Below are 14,013 nucleotides of genomic sequence, written 5' to 3' on the forward strand. Positions count from 1 at the left end.
TAAAAATCGGGCTAACAATCTGCATAATATATTAAAAGTCTGTTAGGTAGGGAGTTCCAGGATTTTGACCCAATGACGAAGAAGGGATGGCGATATATGCCCAAGTTGAGACGGCGTGTAACGTGGAGATGGTGCTGTTCCCATGCACCTGTTGCCCTTGCCCTTCTAGGTGGTGGAAATTGTTGGTTTGGGAGGTGCTGCCAAAGAAGCCTCAGCAGGTAGTACACTTTGCATTGAAGGGGGTGGATGTTTAGGCTAATAGGAAAAGTGCCGATCATGCTGACCACTTTGTCTTGGATGGTGTCAGGCTTCATGAGTGTTGTTGGAGCTGCACCCATCCAGGCAAGTAGAGGGTATTCCATCACACCCCTGACGTGCCTTGTAGTGTTAGTGGAGAGGCTTTGAGGAGTCAAGAGGTGAGTCACTCATTGCAGAACATCCAGTCTCTGACCTTCTGTAAAAGCCACAGTATTTATGTGGCTGGTCCCATTTTGTTTCACTTCTATAAAATCACCACTCAGACACTTCATTTGCAGGCTCAAATTTTTCTAATCCTCGTTATTCACATTTTTGAATAAAGGACCACAAAGTATCTGCCTCAGTGCTCTTTTCTGCACTCTCCATTCTTTCCCAGCAACCTGAACTGAAATATAAATGTGTACAACACAGAATGAGGTGATCATGGCTGTGCACTCTTTGCTAGAGCAATCCAAAATTAATCCCACTGTTCCACTCCCCACAACCTTGTATCTTTCTCTGCTTCAAATATTTATCCAATTTTCCTTTAAAAGATGCAATGGTTTTTGCCTCAACTACTTCTGTTACAACACATTCTGTGCTTCAGTAACCCTCTGTGTGAAGAAAAGTCTCCTAGTCTCTTTTCTCATTCTCTTAGAATTTAAATTTATGGCTTCTCAATTCTGACTTCCCAACTTTATTTATTTATTTAGAGATACAGCACTGAAACAGGCCCTTCGGCCCACCGAGTCTGTGCCGACCATCAACCACCCATTTATACTAACCCTACACTAATCCCATATTCCTACCACATCCCCACCTTCCCTATATCCCCCTACCACCTACCTATACTAGGGGCAATGTGTAATGGCCAATTTACCTATCAACCTGCAAGTCTTTGGCTGTGGGAGGAAACTGGAGCACCCAGCGAAAACCCACGCGGTTCACAGGCAGAACTTGCAAACTTCGCACAGGCAGTACCCAGAATTGAACCCGGGTCGCTGGAGCAGTGAGGCTGCGGTGCTAACTTGAGGAAATAGTTTTTTCCTATTTACTTTATCAAAACTCTTCCATAATTTAAAAACCCTCTATTTACATCTCTTCTTAGCCTCCTCCGGTCCAGTGGAAATAGTCCCAGTATTTTAAGTAAATAAAAACAGAAAGTGCTGGAAAAACTCAGCAGGTCTGGCAGCATCTGCGGAGAGAGAAGCAGAGTTAGTGTTTCAGGTCAGTGACCCTTCTTCAGAGCTGGCAGATATAAGAAATGTAAAGGATTTTAAGCAAGTAAAGTGGGGGTGGGGCAAGAGATAACAAAAGGTGTGCTGAAAGACAAAGCATTAGTACAGATAGGGTGTTAATGGGCTGAAAACTGAATAGCCACAAGCACAAACATGAAAAAACAGTGGGTAGGCACAGTAGAAACAAACTAAAATAAAATGAACACAAAAAAAAAGAAAAATTAACTAAAGATAAAAGTAAAACGGGGGCCCGTCATGCTCTCAAATTATTGAACTCAATGTTCAGTCTGGCAGGCTGTAGCATGCCTAATCGGTAAATGAGATACTGTTCCTCGAGCTTGAGTTCATGTTCATTGGAACACTGCAGCAATCCCAGGACAGAGATGTGAGCATGAGAGCAGGGGTGTGTGTTGAAATGGCCAGTGGAGGTGTTCTGCAAAGCGGTCACCCAGTTTCCGTTTGGTCTCCCCAATGTAGAGGAGACCACATGTAGAGGATGTGGTCTTCTCTACATTAGGGAGACCAAACGGAGACTGGGTGACCGCTTTGCGGAACACCTCTGCTCAGTCTGAAAGCATGACCCTGAGCTACCGGTTGCCGAACTGAACATTAAGTTCAATAATTTCAGAGCATGACGGGCCCCATTTTACTTTTATCATTAGTTATTTTTTCTTTTGTGAGTTCATTTTCTTTTAGTTTGTTTCTACTGTGCCTACCCATAGTTTTTTTCATGTTTGTGCTTGTGGCTGTTCAGTTTTCAGCCCATTAACACCCTATCTGTACTAATGCTTTGTCTTTAAGCACATCATAAACATATTGTTTGCCTTTGCTCCATGACCTTCTGGTCAGCTATTATGTGACCATGTCCTATCAATACCTTCTCTTTTGTTACCTCTTGCCCCAACCCACTTTACTTGCTTAAAATCTTTTACATTTCTTATATCTGCCAGTTCTGAAGAAGGGTCACTGACCTGAAACATTAACTCTGCTTCTCTCTCCGCAGATGCTGCCAAACCTGCTGAGTTTTTCCAGCACTTTCTGTTTTTATTTCAGATTTCCAGCATCCGCGGTGTTTTGCTTTTATCCCAGTATTTTAAGTCTCTCCTCATAACTTTAGTTCCCCATCCGTGGCATCATCCTGGTGAATCTATGCTGAATGTGTTTTATGGTTTAATAACCTTTCTATAATGACATACCAAAAACTATACACGGTACTCAAAGGTGGCCTAATCAATGCTTTGGGCTCGATATTCAAAAGTGTGCATCAAAGAATTAACATTTCATGAATCAGTAAAGAGATTTAAACTGAAGTATCAATGCAGATTTATGATTTAAAATAGGGCTAATATGCTAAAAAGTTTCTGCATGAAGTTACTTCATAAAGTTGTGGCAAAAGAACGTGAACATAGATAAATGGTTACATCGGAGAAGGCAGCCATTTGGCCTATGGTGCCTTGCCGGCTCTCTGCAAGAATAACTCAGCTAGTCCCACTTTCCCGGTAACCCTGCAATTTTTTCTGTCTTCATATTCCCTTTTGAAAGCCATGATTGAACCAGCCTCCAGCACACTCTCAGGCAGTGCATTCCAGATCCTAACCACACGCTGCGTAAAAAAGTTATTCCTCATGTCACCATTGCTTCTTTTGCCAATCACCTTAAATCTGTGTTCTCTGGTTCTTGATCCTGCCGCTAATGGGAACAGTTTCTCCCTATCTACTCTGTCTGGAGCCCTCATGTGTAAAGAAGAGGGACAAATGTTGCTGTTGCTTACAGGTGCTGTCAGCCTTTCTGTGTTTGGTTAGGACACTGCTCCCGCAATTTGGGCTGGGATCTATGGTAGGCTTTGTAGGCAGCCAGGAGATCTGCTCCACTACACTTCTGCTGAGTGGTTTTCCCCAAATTACTTAGCCCATTGTTTTCTTGGAATAAATTGAGAGAGGCATGATTGACTTTAGTGCTCCTGAGACGGAGCTTCCCTTGCAAATTTGGGATCCCGCCTGATTCAAAGACTCACTGTATTGCATATATTGAAATGAATGGATGCACTTTTCTCTGCAGCACCTGTGGAAGAGCCTGTCACTCCAGAATTGGCCTTTATAGCCACTCCAGGCGCTGCTTCACAAACCACTGACCACCTCCAGGCGCGTATCCATTGTCTCTCGAGATCAGGAGGCCCAAAAGAAGAAGAAAGAACTTTGGTAAGAAATATAGGATTTTTACATAGGACTACATGTATCTATGTAATCCTTTTTAATAAAATAACATTTATAAACAAGAAGATAAATCATTTGAATGATTTTGGCAAATTTCTGCATTTGGACGATGCAATAAACTTTACAACGCAGTCCACGTAGCACGGATGGAACGAGAACGGGCCACTCAATCAATCCTTCAGGCCGGTCTCTCCATCACTATAATTATATCCGTTTAGCAGGTCATCTGTCAGGGAAACGATATTTTCCCGGTAAGAGGTATCCATAAATAGTTGTTCCTTGGACGCTCTGTTCTCACTCTAGCACTCCTTCAACATGTTTCCTTATAAAACATAAATATAGCATTCCTCAAACTCAAAAACAGTCCGATTATTATCAATACCCCGCCTTTACACAGAAATGTTATCTCAGTACAAATGCTCTGAATCCAAGTTTCTGCTTTGACACGGAGGTGAAATTTGTGCATTTAGTTCAATCCTTGAATAGTGTTTCTTTGAATCTGTTGACTGGCACATTCATCGAACTAATGCTAAGCGTTAATTTCAAATCATAAGAGCTGAATGACCAGAATTTACCAGTAGGCAATTTTTAAAAATCAGAGTGGCGGTTTTGCTTGTTGCCTGCAGCAGGTGAGACTGAGAGAAGCAGAGTAAAGGCCGCCGAACGTGCTATGCGCGTTGCAACCACGGTTCCCCAAATATAACACAACAGAAAGGTATCGATGGTTCAAAGCATACCTGTAGCATACTGCTTACAGCCTTCTAATGGAGCATTGTGAACTGTAAGGTAACTAATACAGCAAGATATTGCCCTTGGAGTAATTGTTCTGGAAAACTTGATTTTTTTTTCTCTCGCTAACATTTAATATCTTGGCATAGCATTCTGTATGTATTTCAAGAAATGTGGCGGTATATATTAAATGCTATATTTTTAAAATCATGCTGCAGAATAATTGCACGTCATTCCGAGTAACTTTCGTCCGTGCAAAATACAAATTGAATCAGAGATTGAAGTTAGAATATTCGTGCAATTCCGCTAAGGCATTTTAACCAAACTTCGTTCTCATTGAGCAATGACGCTCAATTCCTCTCTGCCTGCCCGGTTCTATTCACATTTGCTGCTGATTCTCTTCCTGGGTCCAAAACTCTTTTTGTCATTTCATGTTTATTGCCCGGTGTTCCTCCCCGGGTTTGATCAGCGCTGAAGCCTCTGCCTCGATGACTTGTCATTCTTTCGGCTCGTCCCACCCTATCCAACATTCTCCAGGTCTAAGCGGTAGACTAAGAATCACATAGTAACACTTTATCAGCCATTAATTTAAGTAGTCGCTCAGAAGAATCACTGCAGCTAAGCCGCTGCATCAATACGGGTTCTATTTCACACTTCATTGTTCAAATCCCATTCCAGGGCTTGAGCACAAAAATTAAAGCTGAAACTGCAGTGCAGTACTCAGGGAGATAATCAGGGAGATAAAACTGAAATAGAAAAAGAAATTGCTGGAAATACTCAGCATCTGTGGAGAGAGAAGCAGAGATAACGTTCCGGGTCGCTGACCTGATTTCCAGCATCCGCAGTATTTCGCTTTTGTATTTGGTACTCAGGGAGTGCTACACTACCGGAGGCGCCGTCTTTTGTATGAGACGTTAAACCGAGGCCCCATCTGCCTGCTCGGGTGGGTGTAAAACTGTAATAGATCCCATGCACTATTTCAAAGAAGAGCAGTGTCCTGGCAATAATGATCCTTCAATAAACATCACAAAAACAAATATTTATAATACTGCTGTTTGTGGGAGCTTGCTGGGAGCAATTTAGCTGCCACATTTCCTACTTTACAACAATGACTACACTTGAAAAATGTATTTCATTGGCTGTAAAGCCCTCCAAGATGTCCGGTGGTCGTGAGAAGTGCTGTGTAAATGCAAGTCTCTTTTTTGCATTGTAATATTTAAGATCTGCACTGCAGGGAAAATGTAATAAGTAGACATTTTCCTCTTGGAGATTATATACAAACACCGAGCACTTTAAATCATGGATTTGAAAAGTTAAGTGCTGCGGAGGGAACAAGAAACAGATGGTGATGATGTCACTGTAAGTGGAAAAAGGGATGAAAGATATCAGCAAGAGAAAGAAGTGGAAAGAGAACACGTCATTTATGTTATTCATTGCACGCTCGATGCCGTCCCATCATTTCCATGGCCGCTGTTGCTGTGTCAATCTACTGGTAGCTCCCGATTGTCGAAATCCCACAGGAGTACCTCCTTTCACTTATCAATTTATCGCCAGCCCTTAATTGGTCGCTTGGCTTAAATGCAAGCAACGGAATTATCATCCCCACCCATCTGACCCGGTGATTTGATTTTTTTTAACTGTTATATGAAGAGGTATATATACTGCGGTAGAGCTGGTGAATTGGTCCGTACTTGGCAAGATGTTGCCAATGATTGCTGCTGTCTGCTTATGGCTCGGTCCAGCAGTCTTAGTGCAGGGAGCACCCTGCGAGCGTGTCAGGATCCCGATGTGCAAGACAATGCCCTGGAATATCACTAGGATGCCCAACCATCTTCATCACAGCACCCAGGAGAATGCTATTCTCGCCATAGAGCAGTACCAAGAATTGGTGGACACCAACTGCAGTCCAGTGCTGCGCTTCTTCCTCTGCGCAATGTACGCACCCATCTGTACCCTCGAGTTCCTTCACGACCCCATTAAACCGTGTAAGTCAGTTTGCCAGAAGGCAAGGGATGGTTGCGAGCCTATTATGAAGAGGTACAACCACAGCTGGCCGGAGAGCCTTGCATGCAACGATTTACCTGTCTACGACCGGGGAGTTTGCATCGCCCCCGAAGCAATTGTCACCGATGTACCTGCAGGTGAGCTGACTCTCAGTGAAGTGCTTTGTAAATTTACAAAACATCAATAGCTCATCAAAAGTAGAATAATAAGTATCATCAATATATGATTTCACTTTTTATAATGGAAGGAATTTTCTCCTCAAACGAATTTCAAGTAAAATGATAAACTGAATGTTTTCAATTTCAGTCATATGGAATCATGTGGTAACACTTTATTGGACGTTATTAGTTGAAAGCACCACCTGCGTGCCCCAAAGGGTTTATCGGAATTTACTATTTACTTACTAATATATATAGAGAAGGCAGTTTGTGAAATTAACTCAACCAGAAATGTCCATATATTTTTGTTTCACACTTCCAGATGCCAAGTGGATGGACTTCACCAGAGATATGGTAGTACATAAGCTTTCTGACTGCAAGAGCTGGAACTCAGGTGAGTGAAAAGAGCGATGAACTTTTAAAGATACGCTATATTCCTATGGCTTCCATCAGAATGAATACAAATGTCAAATGCGCGAAGTGCTAGTGAAGGGCTACATAGTTACCGCTTCTCTAGTAAACATCTAAAAGTTTTTTTAAAAGGCATCTATTCTCCCTGCCGAGTCCCTTAGCAGAAGCCCACTGCAAAATGTTAGACTCCACGAACAACAATTGCGAAACTCCGTTACATAAACCGCAGACATCATTGTCGGTGATAATCAGGCAGATAAAACTGAAATAGAAAAAGAAATTGCTGGAAATGCTCAGCATCTGTGGAGAGAGAAACAGAGATAACGTTCCGGGTCGCTGACCTGATTTCCAGCATCCGCAATATTTCGCTTTTGTATTTGGAATAAAACTGAGTCACGAATTATAGCAAAAGCAGGTAGATTACTACCTTATGCCTTGAATAGGGCACAGGAGGTGTAAACTTCAACAGATATGCACAGCTGCTCACCGCTCCGGCTGCTCCCGCACAGACCCAGGGGCAGCGCTTTACGTGCACTTTCACAGTTGATGTAGGTCTGTCTGTTCAGAAAGGAGTCCTTAGGGAATCCTCAGTTTTACATCGTTATTCTTAACTCAGTTGAGCACTTTGATAGTGTCAACTATCATTTATACTGTAATTCGAAAAGCAATGTGTTTCTGGGATTTGGAAAAGATACTTTTTGGTTGACAATTGGCTGTTCATAATTTATTACCGTCGATCTGGCGCTGTAAAATACACTTGGGCAATTATTGCCATCTATCCCCTTAAAGCAAACTACCCAGATCGCTGCTGTAAAGCACATTTGCTCAAGGGTCTTTTCTCTGTATAGATGCTGACAGACCAGCTGTGTATTGCCAGCAGTATGCGTCTTTATTTCAAATCTCCAGTATTTGCATTTCTATTTACTTAAAATTGTTTGCACTTTATTATTTTTCGGCAGATCGTTGCAAATGTAGAAAAATTAAACCAACGCTAAAAACATACTTGGAAAAGAATTATAACTATGGTAAGTGACAGCAGGTGCCGTTTTAAAAACATCCATGATAGCAGAATGCACACTAATAACGTTTCATTTTAAAACAGCTCCACGCTTCACATAAAACTGCAGACTATATACAAAAATTGGCAGTTGGGGGTGGGACGACGATCTGTTGCCTGTTTGATTACAATGATGTCTCAGATCGTTTTATAATCCCAGAAACTGTAAATTGAAGACATTTCACAAACTTTCAAACACTTCTCTCATCTAACAGATAAACATCCTTCCATCCTCCAACCTGGTTTGCTACACTTTTACATGAATTTATTATAAATTCATTAGCATTATACAGACTATAGCTTGGATTTTTTTTTTTACCTCAGCAGGCAGTATACTTTCCATTGGCCTGTGAAATCTTTCACTGAACATTTATGTAACTTGCTGCAAGATGTTAATTAGAAGGGATGTTTAAAATTGCCTTTCAATCACCCTTGATTTCTCTACAGGGATGTAATATATTTTTGTCTGAAGGATGAAGGTCACTTTATTGAATGCTTTCTCCTAATGACAGTGTAAAGCAAACAAAAATTGTAATATTACACCTGAACTAGTCTGGGAGAGGGGTTCGTATGATCAGTTGAAAAAAATGCACCTGCAATTTGCTTTGTAATACTATCCTTGATTGTACCTTTTTGAGTATGGAAGTCCATTACCAAGATGAAAATAAAAAATTTTCACATTCGTCAATCAAGTGTCAGCATTACACGCATCCAGTTATAACATGGGCTAAGTGTAAATCAGAGCTCACTTTACTCTGCCCAATGTTGTACCTTAATCATAACAGCAGGAAACATCCACTATTGCACAAATTTAACACTTCCATTTCCCACATTATTTATTCTTATGCTTTTTCAAAGTGAAATTTCCAATTAGTGCCAAATTTGAGCTGAGAACTTTAACCCATAAAGGATTTGTTTGACCAAATTCATTTCAAGTAAGATCCTTATCGGCGAGAAGAGGAAAAAGAGAGATAGCTATCACTATATCATTCTGGGCTAGTTTCAAACCCAGGTAAAAAGGAGATTGTTCTATCAGAATCCGTTAGTCCCCAGCCACATACATTTTTAAACAAAGTACTACAAGAACATATAATGTAAGAAAGTAAGAAATAGGAGCAGGCATAGACCATTCAGCTCCTCAAGCCTGCTCTGGCATTCAATACATTCTTGGCTGATCTTCTACCTCAATTCCACTTTCTTGCCCACTCCCCATATCCCTTAATTCCCTGAGATATCAAAAATCTATTCATCTCAGTCCTGAATATATTCAACGATGGAAATAAAGCTCAACATAAGTAGATTATTGTGAAATCAGAATGTAACAGTGATGTATTGAATTTTTTAGCCTCACAATTAAAGCTAACTTGCAGTTTATTATTGTGACAACTATTGAAATATTATCAAAACACTTTGGGATAAATTACCCACATTGAAAGTGTTGGCAGATTAAACAAATATAAAAGCTAACTGATAAGTTTAGTACAAGATATTAACTAATACTCAATGATGCCAGCTACAGGTAACATTGGGTAAAGTACATGTTCAAATATTAATTGTCAAGTATTGAGTCAAATTACCTGAACAGAACGTTTAGGTGGTTTAGTGACATGAACTCTTTATTTGCCCTTGAGAATCACTGAGATTTGCCTTTGAGATTTCACTGTGTCCCTTTATTTTTGCTACAGTTATCCGAGCCAAAGTAAAAGACGTGAGCAGAAGTGGCTGTAATGAAATCACCACAGTGGTGGAAGTTATAGAAACACTCAAATCATTGGCACCTATCCAGCAGCCTCACATAACCCTCCTCACCAATTCTTCATGCTCATGTCCTCAGCTGCCAACTAACCAAAACTTGCTCATCATGTGCTATGTGTTGCACTCACGGTAAGTGTCATTGTTCTTCAATCAAACTTCATACACATGAACAGAGGCTTGATAGCCAGGCCAGATGCAAATTCACCTTTGATACCAGATAGTCTTTATCAATAGGTGGTTTCATGCTTCAACCACAAGCCAGAGTCAGTTCCCAGGACTATGATGTGATCATTATATGCCCTGTAATGTCTGACAAACCCTCTGATATTTTCAGACTGTACATTCCATAGATTTACATTATATAGAACCATAGAAAAATTACTGCACATAAGGAGGCCATTCAGCCCATCGTGTCCACACTGGCTGAAAAAACTAGCCCCCAATCTAATCCCACCTTCCAGCACCTGGTCCATTGCCTTGCAGGTTACCGCACTGCAGGTGCATGTCCAGGTACCTTTTAAAAGAATTGAGGGTTTCTGCCTCCACCACCATTCCTGGCAGTGAATTCCAGACACCTACCACCCTCCGGGTGAAAAGGTTTTTCCTCATGTGCCCTCTAATCCTTCTATTAATCACCTTAAATCTGTGCCTCCTGTAGTTAAATAAGAAATCAGACTGAATGATACCACCAAAGGAATAAACACCTTTTGAGTTGTTTATTTTGCTCATGCACTAAATCCATTCTCTGGGGGAAAGCACTTTTAATTTAAATTACTCATCCATTCAGGCCATGTCACCTTAAGATTTTTCATTTTTGGAATTTACGAAATGTTATTATTAATCTGTAAGATTTATCCCCAAATCTTGCATATTTTGTGAGTCTCATGTGATTTGCTTTTTGCCAGTGTTGAAAGATCTTAATCACAGAAACAAAGGAGTGAACGGAAACACAATAAAAATACATGTGAAACTAAGGCTGTGACCAGGGACTAATCTAAATCATATTTGTTCCTAATAACCAGTTCTGCCATGTCGTAGATTTGGAACAAAAATATTTTTATAATATTGGAATAATATAGGAATTTAATAACAACCTGCTTATATCAGGAATCTAGGAACATGGGAACAGGAGTAAGCCATTCAGCCCTTTGAGCATGTTCTGCTATTCAATTAAATCATTGTTGATCTCCAACCTAACTCCATATACCTACCTTTGCCCTATATCCCTTAATACCTTTGGATAACAAAAATCTATCAGCAACCGCAGGCGACACAGCTTTTCAGGCCCCACCCGCCTTCAGGGTTGGATTCTTGGCGACAAGGGCTAGCCATTGAAGACATGGCTAGTGACGCCTGTAAGGACCCCTGGCAGTGCAGCAGAGGAGAGGTACAACACCTACCAAAGATCCACCCGAGCGACCATCGAGCAGGCCATTGGGCTGTTGAAGATGAGATTCCGGTGCCTGGATCAACAGGTGGAGCTCTGCAGTATGCCCCAGTGAGGGCCTCACATATCGCGGTGGTCTGCTGTGCACTGCAGAATCTAGCATTACAGAGGTGGAGACCTTGCATCAAGAGGACATGATTGAACGCCATTCCTCACCCAACAAGGGATTGAGGAGGAGAATACCACGCAGGCAGCATGTGATGAGGAAGCCCTTGTACTGGAGGCAAGGGTCATAAGAACATAAAATTATCAGAACTAGGAGCAGGAGTAGACCATATGGCTCGTTGAGCCTGCTCCATCATTCAATATGTTGACGGCTGATTCCCACCTGCTCTCCATATCCTTTGATTCCCTGAGTGTCCAAAAATCTGTCGATCTTAGCTTTAAATGTATTCAAGGATGGAGCACCCACAACTCTCTGGACTAGAGAATTCCAAAGAGTCACAACCCTTTGAGTGAGAGGCACACAAGGGAGGCTCAGAACAATCTCATAAATACCGATTTCTGCCACCATGATGCCAGTTCCAAGAAACTGAATGAAGACTTATCTCATTATTCTGTGTGTTGCTCTTTCCTACCGCAATTCCACACCTTGCACCCAGGCTCACCAGGCGCACTCACAAACCTGAGAAGATACCCATACGCAGCCTGCCCCTGTACTGGCAGCACAATAAGTAAGAAAGTGTGACCATGGCATCTGAAAGGGCAGCAGGGAGAGCATGAGAGATTCTCAACAATGACAGTGACTTCCAGTTATTTAAACATTCACAGTACCCAATAATAAGACCAAGTTGCACACACCCATGGAACCCCAAGTGCATCTAGATGTCTTCATGGGCTTCCGTGAGCTTTTATGAAGTGCTCCCCCTGCACTGGCAGTTGATCTGAAGGCAGACTGCTGAGTGCACTGCCCCCTGGCCTGGGATGTCTCTGGCGGGTATCCTCTGGCTGCCTGAGGCCTGGAGGACCTTGGCTGGCTGAGGGGTTCCCGCGCAGGTGCAGGACCCTCCTCAGTCATTGCAGCTGGGGTAACTGGCTGAGGGGCTGAGGAGCCACTGTCCACATTTGGAGCACCCTGAGGGGAGCCCCCAGTTCTTCAGATCAGTTTCTCCTCCTCCAATGCTCACTTGAACCTCTTAACTGACCATAGAAGGACAAAGACCTGGAGAAGACACCGACCACCTTGTCCTTGCCACTGCTGCATTGAGCTCATGGCCAAGTTGGTGGTATGCAGGTCTGTGTGCATCTCTGGGGCATGGCACCATTCATGTCATGGATGGACTCCTCTATCGTCCGCGCATGACTGTTCATTGCCTCTGGCAGCTCCACCAGATGTTCCTTTATGTCTCTCTGCAACTCCAGCATGTTCTGTGGTATTGACACTAGAGGGCTCATCAGCTGCAGGCTCAGCATGGTCCGGACCTCCCACAGTCCTCTGACTGTCAGTTGCCTCACCTTTTTTTTTATTTCCAAAATATACTTTATTCATAAAAATCTTTAAAAATTACATTGCCAAACAGTTTCCAAACAGCACCAAAAAATACAAACATTGCAAGGGGGATCAGTTTCCTTCAATACTGTCATGAGTTTCTTCCCAACCCTTCCGTTTCACAATTGTCATGTCAATTACAGTTTTACATTTACAGCAATTGAGAATATTAACGATATAGTTCGAGGGGTTTCCCATGGATCCAGCCCCTCAGTCCAGCTTGGTGGGGGAACCTTACACTGTGGTCTTTCCCCATTGAGCCTTTGCTGTGGCAGCCCCAAGCTTTAGTGCGTCCCTCAAAACGTAGTCCTGGACCTTGGAATGTGCCAGTCTGCAACATTCGGTGGTGGACAACTCTTTGCGCTGGAAGACCAGCAAGTTTCGGGCAGACCAAAGGGCGTCTTTCACCGAATTGATAGTCCTCCAGCAGCAGTTGATGTTTGTCTCGGTGTGCGTCCCTGGGAACAGCCCGTAGAGCACAGACTCCTGTGTTACAGAGCTGCTTGGGATGAACCTTGACAAAACCCACTGCATCTCTTTCCACACCTGCTTTGCAAAGGCACATTCCAGGAGGAGGTGGGCGACCGTCTCTTCCCCACCACAGCCAACGCGGGGGCACTGTGCGGAGGGGGCGAGACTTCGGATGTGCATGAAGGATCTGACGGGGAGGGCCCTTCTCACCACCAGCCAAGCTACGTCTTGGTGCTTGTTTGAAAGTTCTGGTGATGAGGCATTCCGCCAAATGACTTTGACGGTCTGCTCGGGGAACCATCCGACAGGATCCACCGTTTCCTTTTCCCGTAGGGCCTTGAGGACATTCCGTGCAGACCACTGCCTGATGGACCGGTGGTCAAAGGTGTTTTCCCGCAGAAACTGCTCCACGAAGGATAGGTGGTACGGCACCGCCCAACTGCATGGAGCGTTCCGCGGCAATGTGACCAGGCCCATCCTTCGCAAAACCGGGGACAGATAGAACCTCAGCACGTAGTGACACTTGGAGTTTGCGTACTGGGGATCTACACACAGCTTGATGCAGCCGCACACGAAGGTGGTCATCAGGATGAGGGCCACGTTGGGTACATTTTTCCCGCCCTTGTCCAGAGATTTGAACATCGTGTCCCTCCGGACCCAGTCCATTTTAGATCCCCAGACGAAGCGGAAAATGGCTCGGGTGACTGCCACGGCGCAGGAGTGGGGTATGGGCCAGACCTACGCCACGTACAGCAACAACGTGAGCGCCTCGCACCTGATGACCAGGTTCTTACCCACAATGGA

General features: G+C 43.1%; 1 protein-coding gene across 1 annotated transcript in view; it reads left to right on the forward strand.

Moving 5' to 3' along the window:
• The first annotated feature begins 6,116 nt into the window (after positions 1-6,116).
• LOC137370242 (secreted frizzled-related protein 4-like) overlaps positions 6,117-14,013 on the forward strand; it is a 59,234-nt gene continuing 51,337 nt past the window's right edge. Inside the window, exons 1-4 of the mRNA XM_068032616.1 lie at positions 6,117-6,558; positions 6,902-6,973; positions 7,950-8,015; positions 9,733-9,931. Of these exons, the coding sequence (XP_067888717.1) occupies positions 6,117-6,558; positions 6,902-6,973; positions 7,950-8,015; positions 9,733-9,931 (779 nt within the window). The remainder of the gene's footprint in view (positions 6,559-6,901; positions 6,974-7,949; positions 8,016-9,732; positions 9,932-14,013) is intronic.

This window comes from Heterodontus francisci, chromosome 5 (genome assembly GCF_036365525.1).
Source record: "Heterodontus francisci isolate sHetFra1 chromosome 5, sHetFra1.hap1, whole genome shotgun sequence".
Classification (NCBI taxonomy): domain Eukaryota; kingdom Metazoa; phylum Chordata; class Chondrichthyes; order Heterodontiformes; family Heterodontidae; genus Heterodontus; species Heterodontus francisci.